Source organism: Benincasa hispida, chromosome 11, assembly GCF_009727055.1.
Source record: "Benincasa hispida cultivar B227 chromosome 11, ASM972705v1, whole genome shotgun sequence".
In the NCBI taxonomy this organism is placed as follows: domain Eukaryota; kingdom Viridiplantae; phylum Streptophyta; class Magnoliopsida; order Cucurbitales; family Cucurbitaceae; genus Benincasa; species Benincasa hispida.
In genome coordinates this window covers 61,540,001-61,555,644 of record NC_052359.1, presented here as the reverse complement: position 1 = coordinate 61,555,644, position 15,644 = coordinate 61,540,001, and the positions used below count along the sequence as shown (strand labels likewise).

General features: G+C 33.4%; 2 protein-coding genes across 4 annotated transcripts; both read right to left on the bottom strand.

Annotated features, from left to right (window-relative positions):
* Positions 1–1,014: 1,014 nt before the first annotated feature.
* On the bottom strand, positions 1,015–5,970 carry LOC120091756 (transcription factor MYB3R-3-like). Of its 3 annotated transcripts, none has more exons than XM_039049876.1 (9): positions 5,803–5,970; positions 5,259–5,472; positions 5,036–5,087; positions 4,784–4,841; positions 4,135–4,229; positions 3,945–4,048; positions 3,545–3,673; positions 1,724–2,831; positions 1,015–1,291 (listed from the first exon to the last, which is right to left on the bottom strand). In XM_039049876.1, the coding sequence occupies exons 2-8, from the start codon at positions 5,402–5,404 to the stop codon at positions 1,766–1,768; spliced, it is 1,650 nt and encodes a 549-aa protein (XP_038905804.1). In that variant the 5' UTR covers positions 5,405–5,472; positions 5,803–5,970; the 3' UTR covers positions 1,015–1,291; positions 1,724–1,765. The 3 variants fall into 3 exon arrangements, with proteins under 3 accessions (XP_038905804.1, XP_038905803.1, XP_038905805.1); XM_039049875.1 differs by having other exon boundaries at positions 5,259–5,437; XM_039049877.1 differs by having other exon boundaries at positions 5,259–5,404.
* Positions 5,971–7,716: 1,746 nt separating this feature from the next.
* Positions 7,717–9,974, bottom strand: LOC120089697 (mitochondrial import inner membrane translocase subunit Tim9). The gene is made up of 2 exons (XM_039047062.1): positions 9,726–9,974; positions 7,717–8,189 (listed from the first exon to the last, which is right to left on the bottom strand). Exons 1-2 carry the CDS (start codon positions 9,818–9,820, stop codon positions 8,003–8,005), a joined length of 282 nt encoding a protein of 93 aa, XP_038902990.1. The 5' UTR covers positions 9,821–9,974; the 3' UTR covers positions 7,717–8,002.
* Positions 9,975–15,644: the final 5,670 nt, after the last annotated feature.

Sequence of the window (15,644 nt, the reverse complement as noted above, 5' to 3'; positions counted from 1 at the left end):
ATAAATATAGTATAATTTTATAGTTTATCACTGATAGATCGTGATGAACATCTATTAATATGACGAATGTATTACAGTTTATCACTAATAAGAACAGTCATATTGATGTTACTAATAGATAGTCATATTTTGTTATACTTAAAAATATTTTTAGTAGTTTTAATATTTAAAATAATTACCTGAAAATTGTTTAAACATAATAATAATAATATTCTGCATGTTAGCAGATCGAGCAGGCTAAGGTTTCGGAGTCTCAATATATGTTACTAATATCGGTCAAAAGGTACTCTTTCAAAGAAGGGAAAAAATATAAATATAGTCAAAAGTGTAATAGGTAGGTTATTATTTATTCTGTTTTTGGATAAAAAAAAAAAAAGAAATTCGTATCAACTACAAAGGGGAGAGGATTTTGTGTGACATGTTACACAAAGACATAAAAGACATTTTTAGAAACCTCTAAAGCAAATAAATGGGCTATTAAGCAATGTGAAATCATATTCATCGTTTCGTTATCAATATGAACCCACCCCCACCCATTTTACCCACTTGGTTTACAAATATAGAGAGAAGCAATGAAGAACAATAAGGGTATTCAAGTATTTTTGCACAAAGAATCAGTACTCTTGTCTTTGAAGCGTGGGAGAGCATTATGATACTCATCCAAATATTGAATCAGCTCGTCTCTCACCGAGATAAACAGCTCTTTTTATTGGATTCACGCCAAAATCAACCTCGCTGGAAAAAAAAGTGCCACGCTAATGTTACACTCTATTTTCTAAATTTAATATTCAAGATTGTTAATTAGAAAGTTTGCTATAACTAAATTATCTTGATTCATATATATAATAATACTAATACTACCACTACTAATAATAATATTTTTCTTCACTATAAAGGATAGACACTTTTTTAAGTCATAAGACTCGTAACATGATAGCAATGCCTCAAAGATTCTAACACGTACAGTGCTTCAGAACTGAAGAAAATTTTCTTCATTGAAAGTGAAATGTTACATGTTAGAAAAATCAAACTTTATTCCATAAATATCAGAATTCTAACCATTCAAATCTCGTCAGTGTATAATGAAACATGTTTTTGTAGATACTAAAAACAGAAAAAAGTTAGACCTATCTGCAATTGTAAAACAAATAAGTTTAGAAAAATATATGTACGAAGGATCTAAGCGAATCGTCGATTTTTTATACCAGTTGATGCAACCAAGAAACACAAGATTATGGACAGCATTTTTCTCAATATAAACTTGCCGGAGTGGGGGATTCCATCGCCCAGGCTGTCAAAGATGGAACTTTATCAGTAAGTATACAGAAAGCATCTCTAATAAGTTTAGAACTTTATCTCATGCTATTTACAAGCAGAATGAGTATTTAAAGATCCTTAAAAATCAGATGAAATGCTTTGTTCTAGTAAAAAATCTCATAATAAACCAGTAATACCATACTGTGGTGTCAATTAACTAGAATTAGCATCTAAACGTTATAAAAAATCCCTTGCCTTATTCCGAAGGTATCACACACAAAAAGAGTCGACTAGAAATTTTTACATTCGCAAAACAGAAGAATAATGACTTATCATATCAAGTATCTCCCTATTAAATTAACCAAAAAAAAAAAAAAAGAAAAAAAAAAGATGCCCATTATTAATATCCGTATTTCAATGGAAAATGAGTATATGACTAAAAGAAGTAAGAGTTTCAATAACTTACAGTTCAGATTTTGCCATCTTATTGTGTTTGTTAAAGAATCCTTTATCTGGAGGGAATCCCATTTGGTTCGACTGACTTGATAGTATGGTTGTTCTTCTCCTTGTCAAATGCAAACTCAAGTTGCTTTTCCACAGATTTTGAGATAGCTGTTCGCTTGGATGTTAGCCGGTATGGAGGAGATGCATTGAAAGCCTTACTGTTTGACCTGCTCGGGCTATGATCATTACTTGGACTGTCGCATAAGCTTCCATTTGGTGAACCCAACCTGCTGTCACTATTATTAAGTGTTTCATCGGGACCAGATTCTTGGGAGATGTCCTTGACTGCTGCTATCTCCTTGTCTTGCATCTCTTGAGGAGGGAGACGAGCTTGAGTTTCCGTCTTTCTCTTACGTAATATTGAAGGAGTGCTGGGGAAACTTCTAGCCGCAATTCTCAATATTGACTCTGGACTGTGTATACTCAAGTCTCTAGTCTTCACACAAGGAGGAGTGAAGATACCAATAGGCGAAGTGATCGAACTATTATTTGTCTCGTGCATGTACATGCTTAAAAGTTCTGAATCTACTGGAATACTACTTTCTAATTGGGGTGGTTCATAGTACAATGAACCATATTTAGGAGATTCAAATCTTGAAGGGGTTCCTATAGTTTTATCTTCATCTAATTTGCCAATCACATTCTCAGCTTCACCATGAGTTGTAGTCCCATTCTTTCGTGCTGACCCAGATTTCCTGCATCTTGGATCCATGATATTTGAAGGTACTGACCAGCGTTTGACATGTCCAGAATCAGCAGACTCATTTAAAACCCCACTTGTTGAAGCAACCATATCTTCATCAGGAGGTGCTGATGACTCAATCTGATCCTTACAGCTTTCGTCCACTTTGTACAAGTCTGTGTTACCTGATGATGTTTGGGCAGTTGAGTCTGACCCCTTACTTGAGTAAGGAGGAAACCTTTTGGTAGGTAGAGTCTTAGTGGTTGAGTCTCTAGCACCATTCTGGGAACTATTTTTTGCAACTGGTGGAAGCTTCCCAGTTGCCAAATAGAAATCTAGCTTTTTCTTCAAGGAACTATTCCAATGATTTTTTATCGCATTGTCGGTCCTGAATACAGTAGGAATATGATGTCGATTTAACCAAGTCAAGCAGACAAAAATTCAAAAGCAAAGACATTTCTCATTTCTATTTCTTATGCGTGATAAATAATATTCATATTTGTGCTTGTTATGTCATGATATATAACACATCTTTCCACATTTTTCTACCATTCAGTCAGCATAATAAAAATTCTTTAAATAAGAGACAACATAACCATTATAGAGTTGCTTCTAAATTACTACCAAGAAGAATGTGAAGATCGTGATATAGCCCTATAGCCTAAAGGATTAAAGGAGAGAAATCTCCAAGAATAAAATTCAAAATCTTTATTATGAATCAAAAGTTACCAATACAAGAAAAAAAATTCTCTATTCATAGAGAATTAGGGAGAAAAAAGAAAAAAAAAAAAAGAAAAAGAAAAACTAATCATAATCTTAATTAACCAAGGAAACTAAAACTAATCCTAATCCTAATCCTAATCAATCAAGGAAACTAATCCTAATCCTGATCAAACAAGGATTTGACTAAGATATCTTCATTTACCCTAATCCTATAGACCCTTTATAAACTTAATTAGATGAGACTGGACAGGCAGCTGAACAGACGGTCTACATGTACTTGTTTGACCTGTTGCTATGGGCATTTCTATCTCCGTTCATCTCTTTTCCCCCTTTTCATATTTTCATCAAGGTTAAGTTTACAAAAATAAGAATGAGTACCTTCCAGGTAAAACCCTGGCTATTTCAGCCCATTTGTTCCCATGTAACCGATGTGCATTCATCAGAGCCAATTCCTCTTCTAATGTCCAAGCATCCTTCTTTATATCTGGATTCAAATGATTGTGCCACCTGAAAATAATAGATTATTACTTTACAACAGATACATAAATCCACGTCCCTTCAATATTCAGAAAGAGCAAAATATGAAGATAATAATGATAAAAGCTCAGTAATCACGACCTATAAATAGCTCTATTTATCCTTTAGCTAAGAAGACAAGGAAGCACACAATCACTCAAAAGGGAACACGGTCAATTTTTCATAAACTTGCAAATTGTATTTACAATTTAAAATCAAGACTTCAGCTCACTGTTAATCATAACAGTTTTAGGGGAGATACCTCTCTCGGCATTGTTTCCCTATGCGACCAGGTAAAGATTTTGCTATCAAAGACCATTTGGTAGGCCCATACTTCGATACCAGTTCAATAATTTTATCATCTTCCTATAAGAAAGAAGAACAAAATGATAAATTTTCACTATACATGCAAGAGCAGAAAGCATCCAAGAAAGAAGACATCAAGTAAAAACCTCCTGAGTCCATGGTCCTTTAACAAGATCCGGATTGAGAACCTTCTGCCATCTATGCAGACACTGAACTTCTGATCTATCATGGAAGTACTCAGCTGCACGCAAATTTTATCTAATGAGGTCAATCAACCAACCCAAGTTGCATATAAAACCCCGACCATATTGATAATTGATACATTTAAAATCATGGTCAGGCAACCCACTCATCATAGGTAAAATCTATAGTGATACTAAAAACATTCTGAAAGTTGAATAAGCAATATATATATATATAAACAAAGTAATTATCAGTTCAATTAAGACAAGTGACCATCTATTTGTCTGTTGAAAACTTTCAGCTAAAACTTATAAAATTCAAACATGCAAAATGCAAGCATAGTACAACTGGAAACACTGATGAGATCATCATCCAAAATATAAAGTTTGTAATGCATTCCCTACAGAGCTGAGATTTATGTAAAAATATTTAACAATAGTTTTTCTATTAGTTAAATGAACGTGTATAATGCTTCAAGCCTACCTTAACAGTAGAAAACATCTCAATTCCTCATATAAATAAAGATATCAACTAACGCCAAAGGTTAGAATTCTAAAATCATTTTTTTAATTAAAAAAAATGAATTCCCTTGTAACAAGAATAGAGAGAAACCTATTTTCTTCCAATTCTTCCCTTTAAAAGCTGCAACGGCATTTCTCAATGTCTCATCCTGAAAAAGAAGTCACCATCACTAATCAAGACAAGTGCTCTATTATATAAATGTTCTTATAAGTTAAGATTCTTTAAATCCAATCTGCTTTATCTGACGCAAAATAGAGTTTTTTCTAAGCCTACATGCCAATACCGTAATAACTAAGAACTTTACAACACAATAAACTATAAGAGGGGATAATCAATGCTTACCTCTTGAGGAGTCCAGCCACCCTTAGCTCGACGAATGGGGCCGCTGGTCCTCCTGCCAAGTCAAATTATACATGAAGCATAAACATCTGAGATCTTTGAACTGACCATAAGCAGTGTAGAATCATCTCATTTTTCAATTATTTTGGTAGCTAATAGTATAATGCAAAAGTTGCTTTATAAATAGAATATCTAGAAAAAAATGACAAAAACTTTGTGAAATTACCGATGAGAAGGAGATGTTGATGCTGGACTACACATCCCAGGAGACTTGGCAGTTGCGCTGCCACTACCTTCAGAGACAGAGGAACTCGTAGCAGCCGTAGATTGTTTATTTTCGAGACAACACTCTTCTTGTTTTACCTCTTCCATCTACTCATAGAACCATCTCCAAAATTCAAAATCCTAATAACAGAATAAATTTCAACTCCAATTGTAACCTAAAATCAAAACAGCAAATCATTAAAGCAACAATCCGAAAAACCCCAACTGCTATCAAGTTCTCGAAAACCCACCACCTAAACCACGGAAAAACGAAAACCAACAAAAGAACTCAGATCTTGAAACCCGCAATCAGATCGAAAACGCAGGAGGAAATCACAATTGTAGGGTTTTAGAGACGAAAAGGGGGGGAAACTAAAACAATCTTAGCCCAATCAGAGCAAGGTTGAGACGAATACGAAACAACAGATGATCAAACAGTCGACAAAATTGAAGGAAAATCAAGTGAATTAGAAAACAATCAAACATCTGAGAGCAAAGAATGATACCTCTGCTACGAAGGAAGTGGCGGGAATCAAAGTGGAGCTGAAAGAAGCGATGAAATTAGTTCAACACCGAAGGAACCACCGCTCCTTCAGAAACAAAGAGTTTTCTTTTGGTTTCGAAAATCGTCGCCCGTTGAAACAAAAAGTGGAGGCGAAACAAAGAGAGAGTAAAAAAAAAATGAAAATGAAATATATAAATAATAAATAAATACCAAAATTATAAAATTCCCATATTTTGTAATTATTTGTACATAACGAATATATATCACCACCGACGTCTCCGTTAATTACCGTTATTGAAGGCTATAGAGTTTACGATTTTTTTTAAAAAAAATAAAATAAAATAAAATAAAATAAAAAGTGAAACACTGAAACCTAAGAGCTAACGGTCAATTAACGATTATGATATAAAGGCGTTAAGATAACGAGGTTCAAACCTCAAACGGCACTTGAGATTTCGAGCGTTAAAGATCGAAATATTTTTGGGGATTGGATTCGCGGGTAGATGATTCGCGGGCAATTGTGGACCGTCCGATTGACAAAATAAGTTACCAGGATTTGAACGATTTTTTTTCCTTTTCTTAAGGATGGTTTAACGGATTCTTGTAGAGAGATACGTGCGTAAATTAAATAACAAATATTGAAATTAATCTTATCTAATTTGGAAAAATGGCTCTTTATTTATATTTAGGAAAAACATCAATTTATATCCATCAACTTTGGCGTTGTATCAATTTAAAACTCAAACTTATAATTATATTAATTTAAACCATGAACTTTTAGAGTTATATTAATTTAAACACCAAACTTTCATAAGTATCAATTTAAACTCCTAACTTTTATAATTGTATCAATTTAAACCTTAATACAATTATGAAAGTTTAGAACTTAAATTTATATATTTATGAAAGTCTAGGGTTTAAATTGATATGCTTATGAAAGTTCAAATTTTAAATTGATACACCTTTAAAGTTTAAATTGATAAAATTGAATATAAATTGATATTTGTCATAAAAAAATTTGTGCGACATATAATTGTTTTAATTAAAATTTTAAATTATTATAAGAAAACGTGTGTAAACTTCTTCTAGCATAATCTAAACAATTCAAAACTTCATGGTTATTTTGTATACTAACCTTTCTTTAAAGAAAAAAAATATTACGAGTGCAAGTTTAGTTTGTGGTTCAAGATAAATTTTATACGTCAAATTTATCTTCTCACGTTTCCATAAATCTTTTACAAAATTTTAAAAACTATAATGCATGTTTCACGCTTTTATTTTATTTTTTTTCTTTTCTTTCTTATCAAACTAATTCAATCACTGATATTAGTATTTTGTACCTAGTATCAACCTCGGTAACTTACATAGACACTAAATAAAATAACAAATTACATTCTAATATTAATAGAATATTTCAATTCAATTGTAGAGCATTATTCCCTCATATTTCAATTCAGTACTCATCCTAAGTAGATCCTTATCCTTTAGTGGGTTTAGGCATCTTTCACCTCTTAGCAAATCAGAAAATAACGAACCAATCTGGCTAAGATCGATCCCTCCCTTGAAGAAGATGGTGGGATTGAATCGGTGTTTATGACGTTTGGCTCAGTTTAGGGGCGGAATCAAACCGCTAAAATACCAATGGGAAAAAAAAAACCGAGCCGGCCGATTTTCAGGGGAAAACCTCGTCGACCAACCTGCCAAACCGGGTTGTTCACTCGGTTTGGCTTCGGTTAGCCGCGTAGATACATGGGTCGCCAATCGGGACGCAGGCAGGTCAAGATCTCCAATCATTTCTATCAAATTGGTTATGAGGATGAAGAAAAGGGAATATTTCCAACAAGAAGCATAAAAGTTCAGCTAAACCAGCTTCGTTTATACGGCTAAAGCTTGAGTAAATATGTTATCGTCCTGATGGATATGAAACCTCAATCATTTATTGAAAGTCTGCTACCAAAACCTCAATTCATAAGTCAAATCAAATTACAACTTAATCTCAGTTGCAACACATATAATGAAAAAACATGCTATAAATTCAGATGTGAAAGAACGGAAGGTTTCAAGAATACGGAAGAAACATGCTATAATTCTAGAGGTGAAAGTCCTGAAGGTCTCAAGAATGTAGAAGAAACCTACTAAACATCCAGAAGTGAAAGAACTGAAGGTCCCATGAATATGTCTGGGTGTCCTCTGATGCAACATTAATCTGAGGTAGCGGCTCCTTGGTTGAGCTCAGCAAATCTCATTCCAACGCGCATTGAATGCTTCAAGAACTTCTCGGCACACCTACGTACGCATGTTTCCTCTTGCTTGGTTAAGGATTTTCGCTGAAAGTTATCTATACAATCTGTGAAGCATCTCTCGACCAATGAGTTGTACATTCTCAGACTGCAAGTTATTAAAAGGCGAACAGTTATGACTCTTAATGTGTTCTTATATTATTGTGATGAAAACTTTATTCTGTCACATGCAGTAGTTTACAGCATTGGACCAGATTAGAAGAGTTGTACAAAGAACAAAAATCACGCATTGGATACTAAAGGAGCAGAAGAGCTGCAAGTGCTGTATAATAGTCTTCTGAAGTCCTCCTTTCAATATATAGGCTGCATCTTACTTCAACTTTGAAAGATACATTCACCCCTGATAAAATTAAGATCACTCCCAAGAACACCGTCAGTCCCCTGTTTGAAGTATATTCATGTTGAGGATCCCAAAAAGATGGGAGACATCACAATCTTTAAAATATACATGGGCTACTCCACCCATAGTCAATTGGTTTTGAAATGAAACCGATATGGTATGGAAGCTCATGAAGCCCAAATAAGTGTTCAGTAAAAAAAAATCCGACCAATAAATAGTGTACCAAAAAAAGCACTATCTTGAGGAAGCATATTGAAGATTTCATGATGGAAAAATGGGAGACCTTATAGTCTTTTAAAGATACATGACTACTCGTATTGTCAATTGATTTTAAGATTGAACACCATGTTTATCTAATAATTAGGAGGAAAATAGTAGTTCCGATGAGATATTCTATGATCAACAATGAAATGAAATTTCAGAACATTGAAACTTGTCAAAAACAGGCGAATTCCTTAAGGGGCAGCCCTCTGTTGGTTGACTTGGGGTGCTAGGAGGTACGAACCCTGAGTTCCTATGGCCAGGGTGCATGGTCGCCAAATAGACTACCGATGCAGGAGCCGAAACCACGATTGTTTAAAAAAGTATAGTGATACTATCATAAGGCGGCTTTTCTCAGAAGTACATACATATATATATCCATGAGCGTTTAGATCACCCCATGTTCACCTTGAGAATACTATTTTCAAAAGACAACTTCTTGACCCTAGCTATATCTGGTTGTTAAGATAACTCATAGAATATATGAATACCTTAATGACCACCGTAATTTGAACCCATTCCCTGATTGACCAGTAAGTTCCAGAGTGGTTATCTATAAAGTGGTGGTCTAAAACTTCAGCAAAATTTGAATCAACGTATACCCAAAAAAAACAGGGAAAAAAAAAAGAAAGAAAAAACACAGCAGGATACAATAAACAAGCTCCCAAATTGACCTGTATCTAGAAAACTTCCAATCCTTCCACTATTCATTCAAAGATGTCCAAACGCATTCCAAAGATCTCAGACAAAATTGGAAAAAAAAAATAGAGAAAAACAATCATACAAATGAAAGAAAAACAAACAAAGCCTAACGAATCAGACAAGCGAATTGATCAGGTAAATATCAATTTTCGCGCAACTCCCAGCTAATGATATTGAAATCAATCATAGGAGACAAATTCCAGTTACAAGTTTCTACCATGCCATAAGATTTAAAGATAGAAAAAACATACATAACAAGAGAACGATTCAATGAATTAGTTCCTGTTCAAAACTCGAATATTTTAGATAAGTAAATTGAACCTGTCTCGGATCTGGAGCTGGTCGATCATGGTGGCCATTTTGATCTTGTCTTCTTCAGGAAGACCATCCAAATCAGCAAGCATGTTCTTGTCCATCTTCGATTCCAACGAAAGTAAAGGGTTTAGGGTTTAACTTCTCTGGTTTCGTTTCTTGTATCGCCGCTCTTAGCTAAATTGGAATAGTAGGTTGGAGAAAGCGAAGTAGTGGTTTTGTTGCTAAATGGTCCTTCAATGTTCGAATAATTCGAATCTTGTCTCCCACTTCAACCCCTGTATATAAATAAATTTGACAAGTGATTGATCTAAGCTCCATCATCATGTACCCTCTAAACTTCGATTCAGTACATATAAATAGGTTGATTTGATTAATCTCTCTCTTTCTTTCTTTTTTTTTTTTTTTTTTTTTTTTGGTAATATAACTTTTGGTCTCGATATTTAGAGTTTGTATCTATTTGATTGTTGAGGCTTTAAAAAGTATATTTTAATCTTTGAAATTTGAAAATTGATTCTAAACGATCTTGAGTACGAAAAGTTGATGTCACTAATTGATGTGACAAAATTAGAGATGAGAAGCTTTACTTAATTATATTATTTTTTTGATAGATTATGTGGCATTTTTTTAATTAAATTGAAAAACTATATTAAAATGAAAAACAATAGAATTTTTTTGGTCAATTTTCAAAAATTTTCTTACTAATGTGTTGGTCATGCCAACACTCCATTTCTCCTTGTAGATTTTAGCGTTCTCATATGCTTGTAGTCTCCACTCATCCAACTTGCATAAGTGCAACTTCCTTGCTTTCCCTAATTCTTCATATTAAAGTTGAGTTTCTTGGTGGCCCAAAATGTCTTGTGTTTAAGTTCTAGAGGCAAGTGGCAAGCATTACCAAATACAAGCACATATGTAGACATTCTAATAGGCGTTTTATACACCATTTGGTAAGCCCATAGCGCCTCGTCCAACTTTTGTTCCCAATCCTTCCGTGTTGAATTAACAACCTTTTTAAGTATGGATTTAATCTCCCTGTTGGACACATCAGCTTTTCCATTGGTCTGAGGGTGGTAGGTTGTCGCAATTGTAATGGACGTTGTATTTTATCAAAAGCTTGCTGACAACGCGATCGATGAAATGTGTGCCCTCGTCGCTTATAATGGCACACGATGTGCCAAAGCGAGTGAAAATATTCTTCTGCAGGAACTTCGAGACTGTTGTCGCATCATTTGTAGCACATGAAATTGCTTCAACCCACTTTGAAACATAATCAACAGCTACTAAAATGTAGTTGTGTGGCCGTTGGAAGGCGGGAATGGGCCCATGAAGTTAATTTCCCATACATATAATTTAGATGTTCCTCTTCATTTTTCTTAGGTGAATTCTCTAATGAAAGCTCAAGGTGTTGTGCTAGAGGTATTGCCACAACTTTAACCTCTTGTATATTAATTCTTTTAAGAATCTTGCTAGTTATATTAAAGAACATTTTTCTCTATTTTTAGAGATTTCAACTCCTAAAATCTTCTTGGACTCACCAAGATCTTTCATATCAAGTTCTTCCTTTAGAGAAGTTTTAACTTTTTTGAGTACTTCATTAGATTGACTTGCAATTAGCATATCATCCACATATAACAATAGATAAATAATAGTGGTATATGAGGTTGAATTAATATAAGCACAATTGTCATAAGAACTTCTTTTAAAGTTTATTTTAAATATAAAATCATCAAACCTTTTATACCAACATCGTGGATACTGTTTGAATCCATCAATGGACTTTTTAAGTAGACACACATGATCTTCTTTGCCTTTTTCTTCATAACCTTGTGGTTGTTTCATGTATATTACTTCTTTTAAATCTCCATGTAAGAATGTTGTTTTTACATTTAATTGGTCTAAATGTAAATCATACAACTAGTGAAAGTAACATTCTTATAGTAGTAGTAGTTTGTTTCACAACATGAGAGAAAATTTCAATGTAATTTATTCCTTCCTTTTGTATGAAACCTTTAGCCACTAACTAGCCTTAAATCTAGGTCGTTAAATACTCGAGATTTCATCTTTTAGTTTATAAACCCATTTACAAGATATTGGTTTAGCTCCTTTAGGTAGATAAACTAATTCTCATATTTTATTTACTTCTAAAGATGTCTTTCATCATTCATTGCATTTATCTATGCTTTTTCATCTTTACAACTCACTACATCATTAAAAGTAAGAGATTCTTGTTCACTTAGTTTAGTCATAGCATTTAGAGCTACACTTACATAATCTGCTTCACAGTATCTAGTTGGAGATATGATTACTCTTCTTTGCCTATCTATAGCTAAACTATAGTTTGTGAGGTATTCTTCTTTCTTAATTCAAAATCTTCTATGTTAATAGGTTCTTGTGCACCTATTTCTTCACTAGATACAGGAATATCTATATTTAGTTCTGTAGTTCTATTAGAATTAGAAGGCTGCTCCACCTCAAAATTTATTATTTATGGATTGAAGCCTTCTTCTTCAGAACTTTTGCTCATTATGAACATTTCTTCATCTCTAAACAGAACACATCTACTGATTATACTCTTTTTCTCAATTGGATGCCACATTTTCAAGCCCTTTACTCCTTCTGTAAATCCAATAAACATAATTCAATGGCTTTAGGTAAACTTCCCTTGATTTTGATGTACATACCCTACACAACCAAAAATTCTAAGATTCTCTGGTTTAGGAGGGTATTTAGTCCATCTCTCCTCAAGTCTTATGAAATTTTTGGAGTGATGTGGACATCTATTTAATCTATAGATAGTGTATGCTACTGTTTCTACCCAATATTTTTTTGGTATTATTCAAGACATTTGGCATCTAACCCTATCCATAATGGTCCTATTTAGCCTTTTAGATACTCTGTTTTGTTGCAGTGTGTGCCTAACAGTCCTAAGTCTAACTATACCATTTTGTTTACATAAGTTATTGAATTCCTCATTATAAACTCAAGCTCATTGTTTGTTATAAGATATTTTATTCGTCTTAAGTTTGATTTTCACCTAAAATCTTCCATTCTTTGAACTTATTAAAAACTTGTTCTTTTGTTTTTAGAAAGGAAACCTAACTTTTTCTTGAAAATTCATCAATAAAAGATAGAAAATACCTAGATCCATTAAGTGAAGGTGTTTGAGTAGGACCCCATAGGCCTAAATGAACATAGTCTAGGATCTCCTTTGTATTATATTCTGCCTTTGAAATTCTTACCTTGTAGCTTTTCCAATGATATAATGTTTGCATCTCAATTTTTTTTGATGAACTAGCTGGAAGTAATCCTTGGTTTGACAATATCTTCAAACCTTTACTACTAATATGTGATAAATGTTTGTACCATAGGTCAGCCTCTAACAATTTATCACTTGAAACAATTAAAGCATATTGAGTTTTTGGAACATCTTTACTCGAATAGAGTCCATTGGTCTTCCCTCCAACTAAAATTACTTTTGAGTCCTTTTTAACCTTAAATCTTCCTTCATGTCCATAGTATTCACATCCAATTGAATCCAACATCCCTGAAGAGATTAAATTCCTCTTTAGTATTGGCACATACCTAACATTTCTTAACAAAGTTACAGAACCGTCCTTGAATTGTAAGGAAACCAATCCTACTCCAATGATTTTGCAAGAGTTATCATTTCCCATATAAACCAAACCTCCATCTGTGTCTTTATAGGTTGTAAACTAATTCTTTGAGGGTGTCATGTAGAAGATACATCCAAAATCTAGTACCCACTTGTGTGTTTCATTAACATCTTCCTTGTTTGCACTGAACTGAGATATTGTGAGGGCATCAGAAAACAAAAGACTCTCCTCTGCCACAGATGCTTCAGCTTTAGGTTCCTCTACTTGTTTTTTCTTTTATTCCTTCGATTTTGTTTCTTCTTCGAGAAGAAATAATCTTGCCTTAGATGCCCAATTTTGTGATAAAAGTTGCATTTCAATTTGCTTTTGTCATTTTGGTTTTTATTTTCTTTCTTGGATTTACCTTTAGAGAACAATCCTTTCCCATTACTTTGTTCCTTCTTTAAGATAAAATTTCAAGTTATTTAGTCTTAATGCCTGAAATAACAATGTCTGTTGTGATCCTTTCTCTATCATATTTCAGGACTGTTTTTACCTCTTTGTAAGCATATGGGAGAGAGTTTATAAGAATGAAGGACTCACTCGCTTCACCAATTTTATCCCCTAAGTTCTTGAATTCAGCATAGAGTCTTTTAAATTTACTTAAATTATCTGTTAAAGGCTTATTTGGATCCATTCTGTAGGTTTACCTCTCTCGTACATATGTTGATTTGGAAGGTCCTTTGATAGGTACAATTCATCAAGTTTTTGCCACATCAGATATGTCGTTTCTTAATCTATAACCTCTCTAAACACATTATCACTTAGATTCAGGACTATTGCTCCATAGGCAACATTTTCCATCACTTCTTTTTCTTCAGCATGTTGGATTTTATGTCCTAAAACTCATGGTTCGTAAACAATAAACTTATGCTGATAAATTCAATAAAGTTGTTATTGAAGTTTGATTCAATAAAGTTGTATTGAATATATGAATTGCTTATTTCGTTTTAGAAATAAATCCAATAAACTAAAAGATCCACGACTATTACATGGGTGCTTGAACTTTATGTGAAGACATAAGAGTGGATCATGTTCGAGTAAATAGTCTAAATGATCTATAGTATTTGAATAAGGTTGGGTGTCTTATCCTGATAACACTATAAGATGCGGCCCACTCTATAATTATTACAAGGAGTTGTAAAGTGCTATAGATGAAGTGATCCTGATTCGTACATGTAGTGACATAAGAAGTGAGGGCGTCCTATGCAATGAGTTTGCGCAAGATTGGACCGAGAAATAAGTCACTCTTACTTTATAACGCTATTTACTGTTTAAGACTGACTATTTTAAAATGATGACCTAGGTAACTTGACCTTAATCTTGAGCTAACTATGAACTCCTGTTTATTCGGGATTATCCTTAGATTTTCATAGGTGAGGGTTGGATCAACAATGTTGGCTCAATAAGCCTCCCATTTCAGGGGTAAGACCAGATAAATAATTGGGGACAAAGGATGCAAGATGAAACTCACTCCTACCTACTTTTAGGGATAGTAGAGAGGTTTTTCCCTTAAGTGCTGACTCCGAGTCTTGAACAAGGGGCCCCACCCTTTCATTGGCTCGAGAGGGACTCGATTTAATGATCAGATCATAAACCAATTGTTCATTAGAGGATCAATAGAACTTAAGGAATAAGAAGTAATCTTGGGGGTAAAACAACCTTTTGACCCAGTCATTATTACAAACAACCTGTGAAGGGTTAACTTACTAATCATGGTTATATCAAGTGAACACAGTATATCTACTGTGAAGAGAGTGCAATTACGGGCTTTAGTGGAGTGACCCGGTAGTTAACGAATGGGGTTAATTTGATGTAAAGAGTTTAGCCAATTAATCTCGGATCATTGGAGTCCATGATCTATAGGTCCGTTACGCCCCCTTACTAGCTCCTTAGAATATTGTGAGAAGTTAATCTGAATCGTTCAAATACGAATTAAGGGAATTAGTAATTATATGTGATATAATTACACGTTTAATTTTGGAATTAAACGAAATTGGAGAATTGGTTAATATTTAAATATGATTTAAATATTAAATCCATGAATAGGGATTCATGGTGGTGGAATTAGTGTTGAATTAATTTAATATTTGATATTAAATTAATTAGAATTAATTAAATTGTTTAATTAATTATTATTAATTTTATTAGAAAAAAAATAATTTTGTATTAATTTTTGTAAAATTAATAAAATTTAGTTCTAATTTTAAGATTAAAAACTGAAATTGAAATTTAATTTTGTAAATAGTTTCAAAATAAATGAAAAATGAAGAAA

Coding starts and splice junctions, on each gene's coding strand:
- LOC120091756 (XM_039049876.1), bottom strand. CDS start 5,404: ATGGAAGAGGTAAAACAAGAAGAGTGTTGTCTCGAAAATAAACAATCT. Junction 4,842..5,035: donor GTGGCTGGACTCCTCAAGAG/GTAAGCATTGAT, acceptor CTTCTTTTTCAG/GATGAGACATTGAGAAATGC. Junction 3,674..3,944: donor GGGAAACAATGCCGAGAGAG/GTATCTCCCCTA, acceptor TATTATTTTCAG/GTGGCACAATCATTTGAATC.
- LOC120089697 (XM_039047062.1), bottom strand. CDS start 9,820: ATGGACAAGAACATGCTTGCTGATTTGGATGGTCTTCCTGAAGAAGAC. Junction 8,190..9,725: donor CAGCTCCAGATCCGAGACAG/GTTCAATTTACT, acceptor AATAACTTGCAG/TCTGAGAATGTACAACTCAT.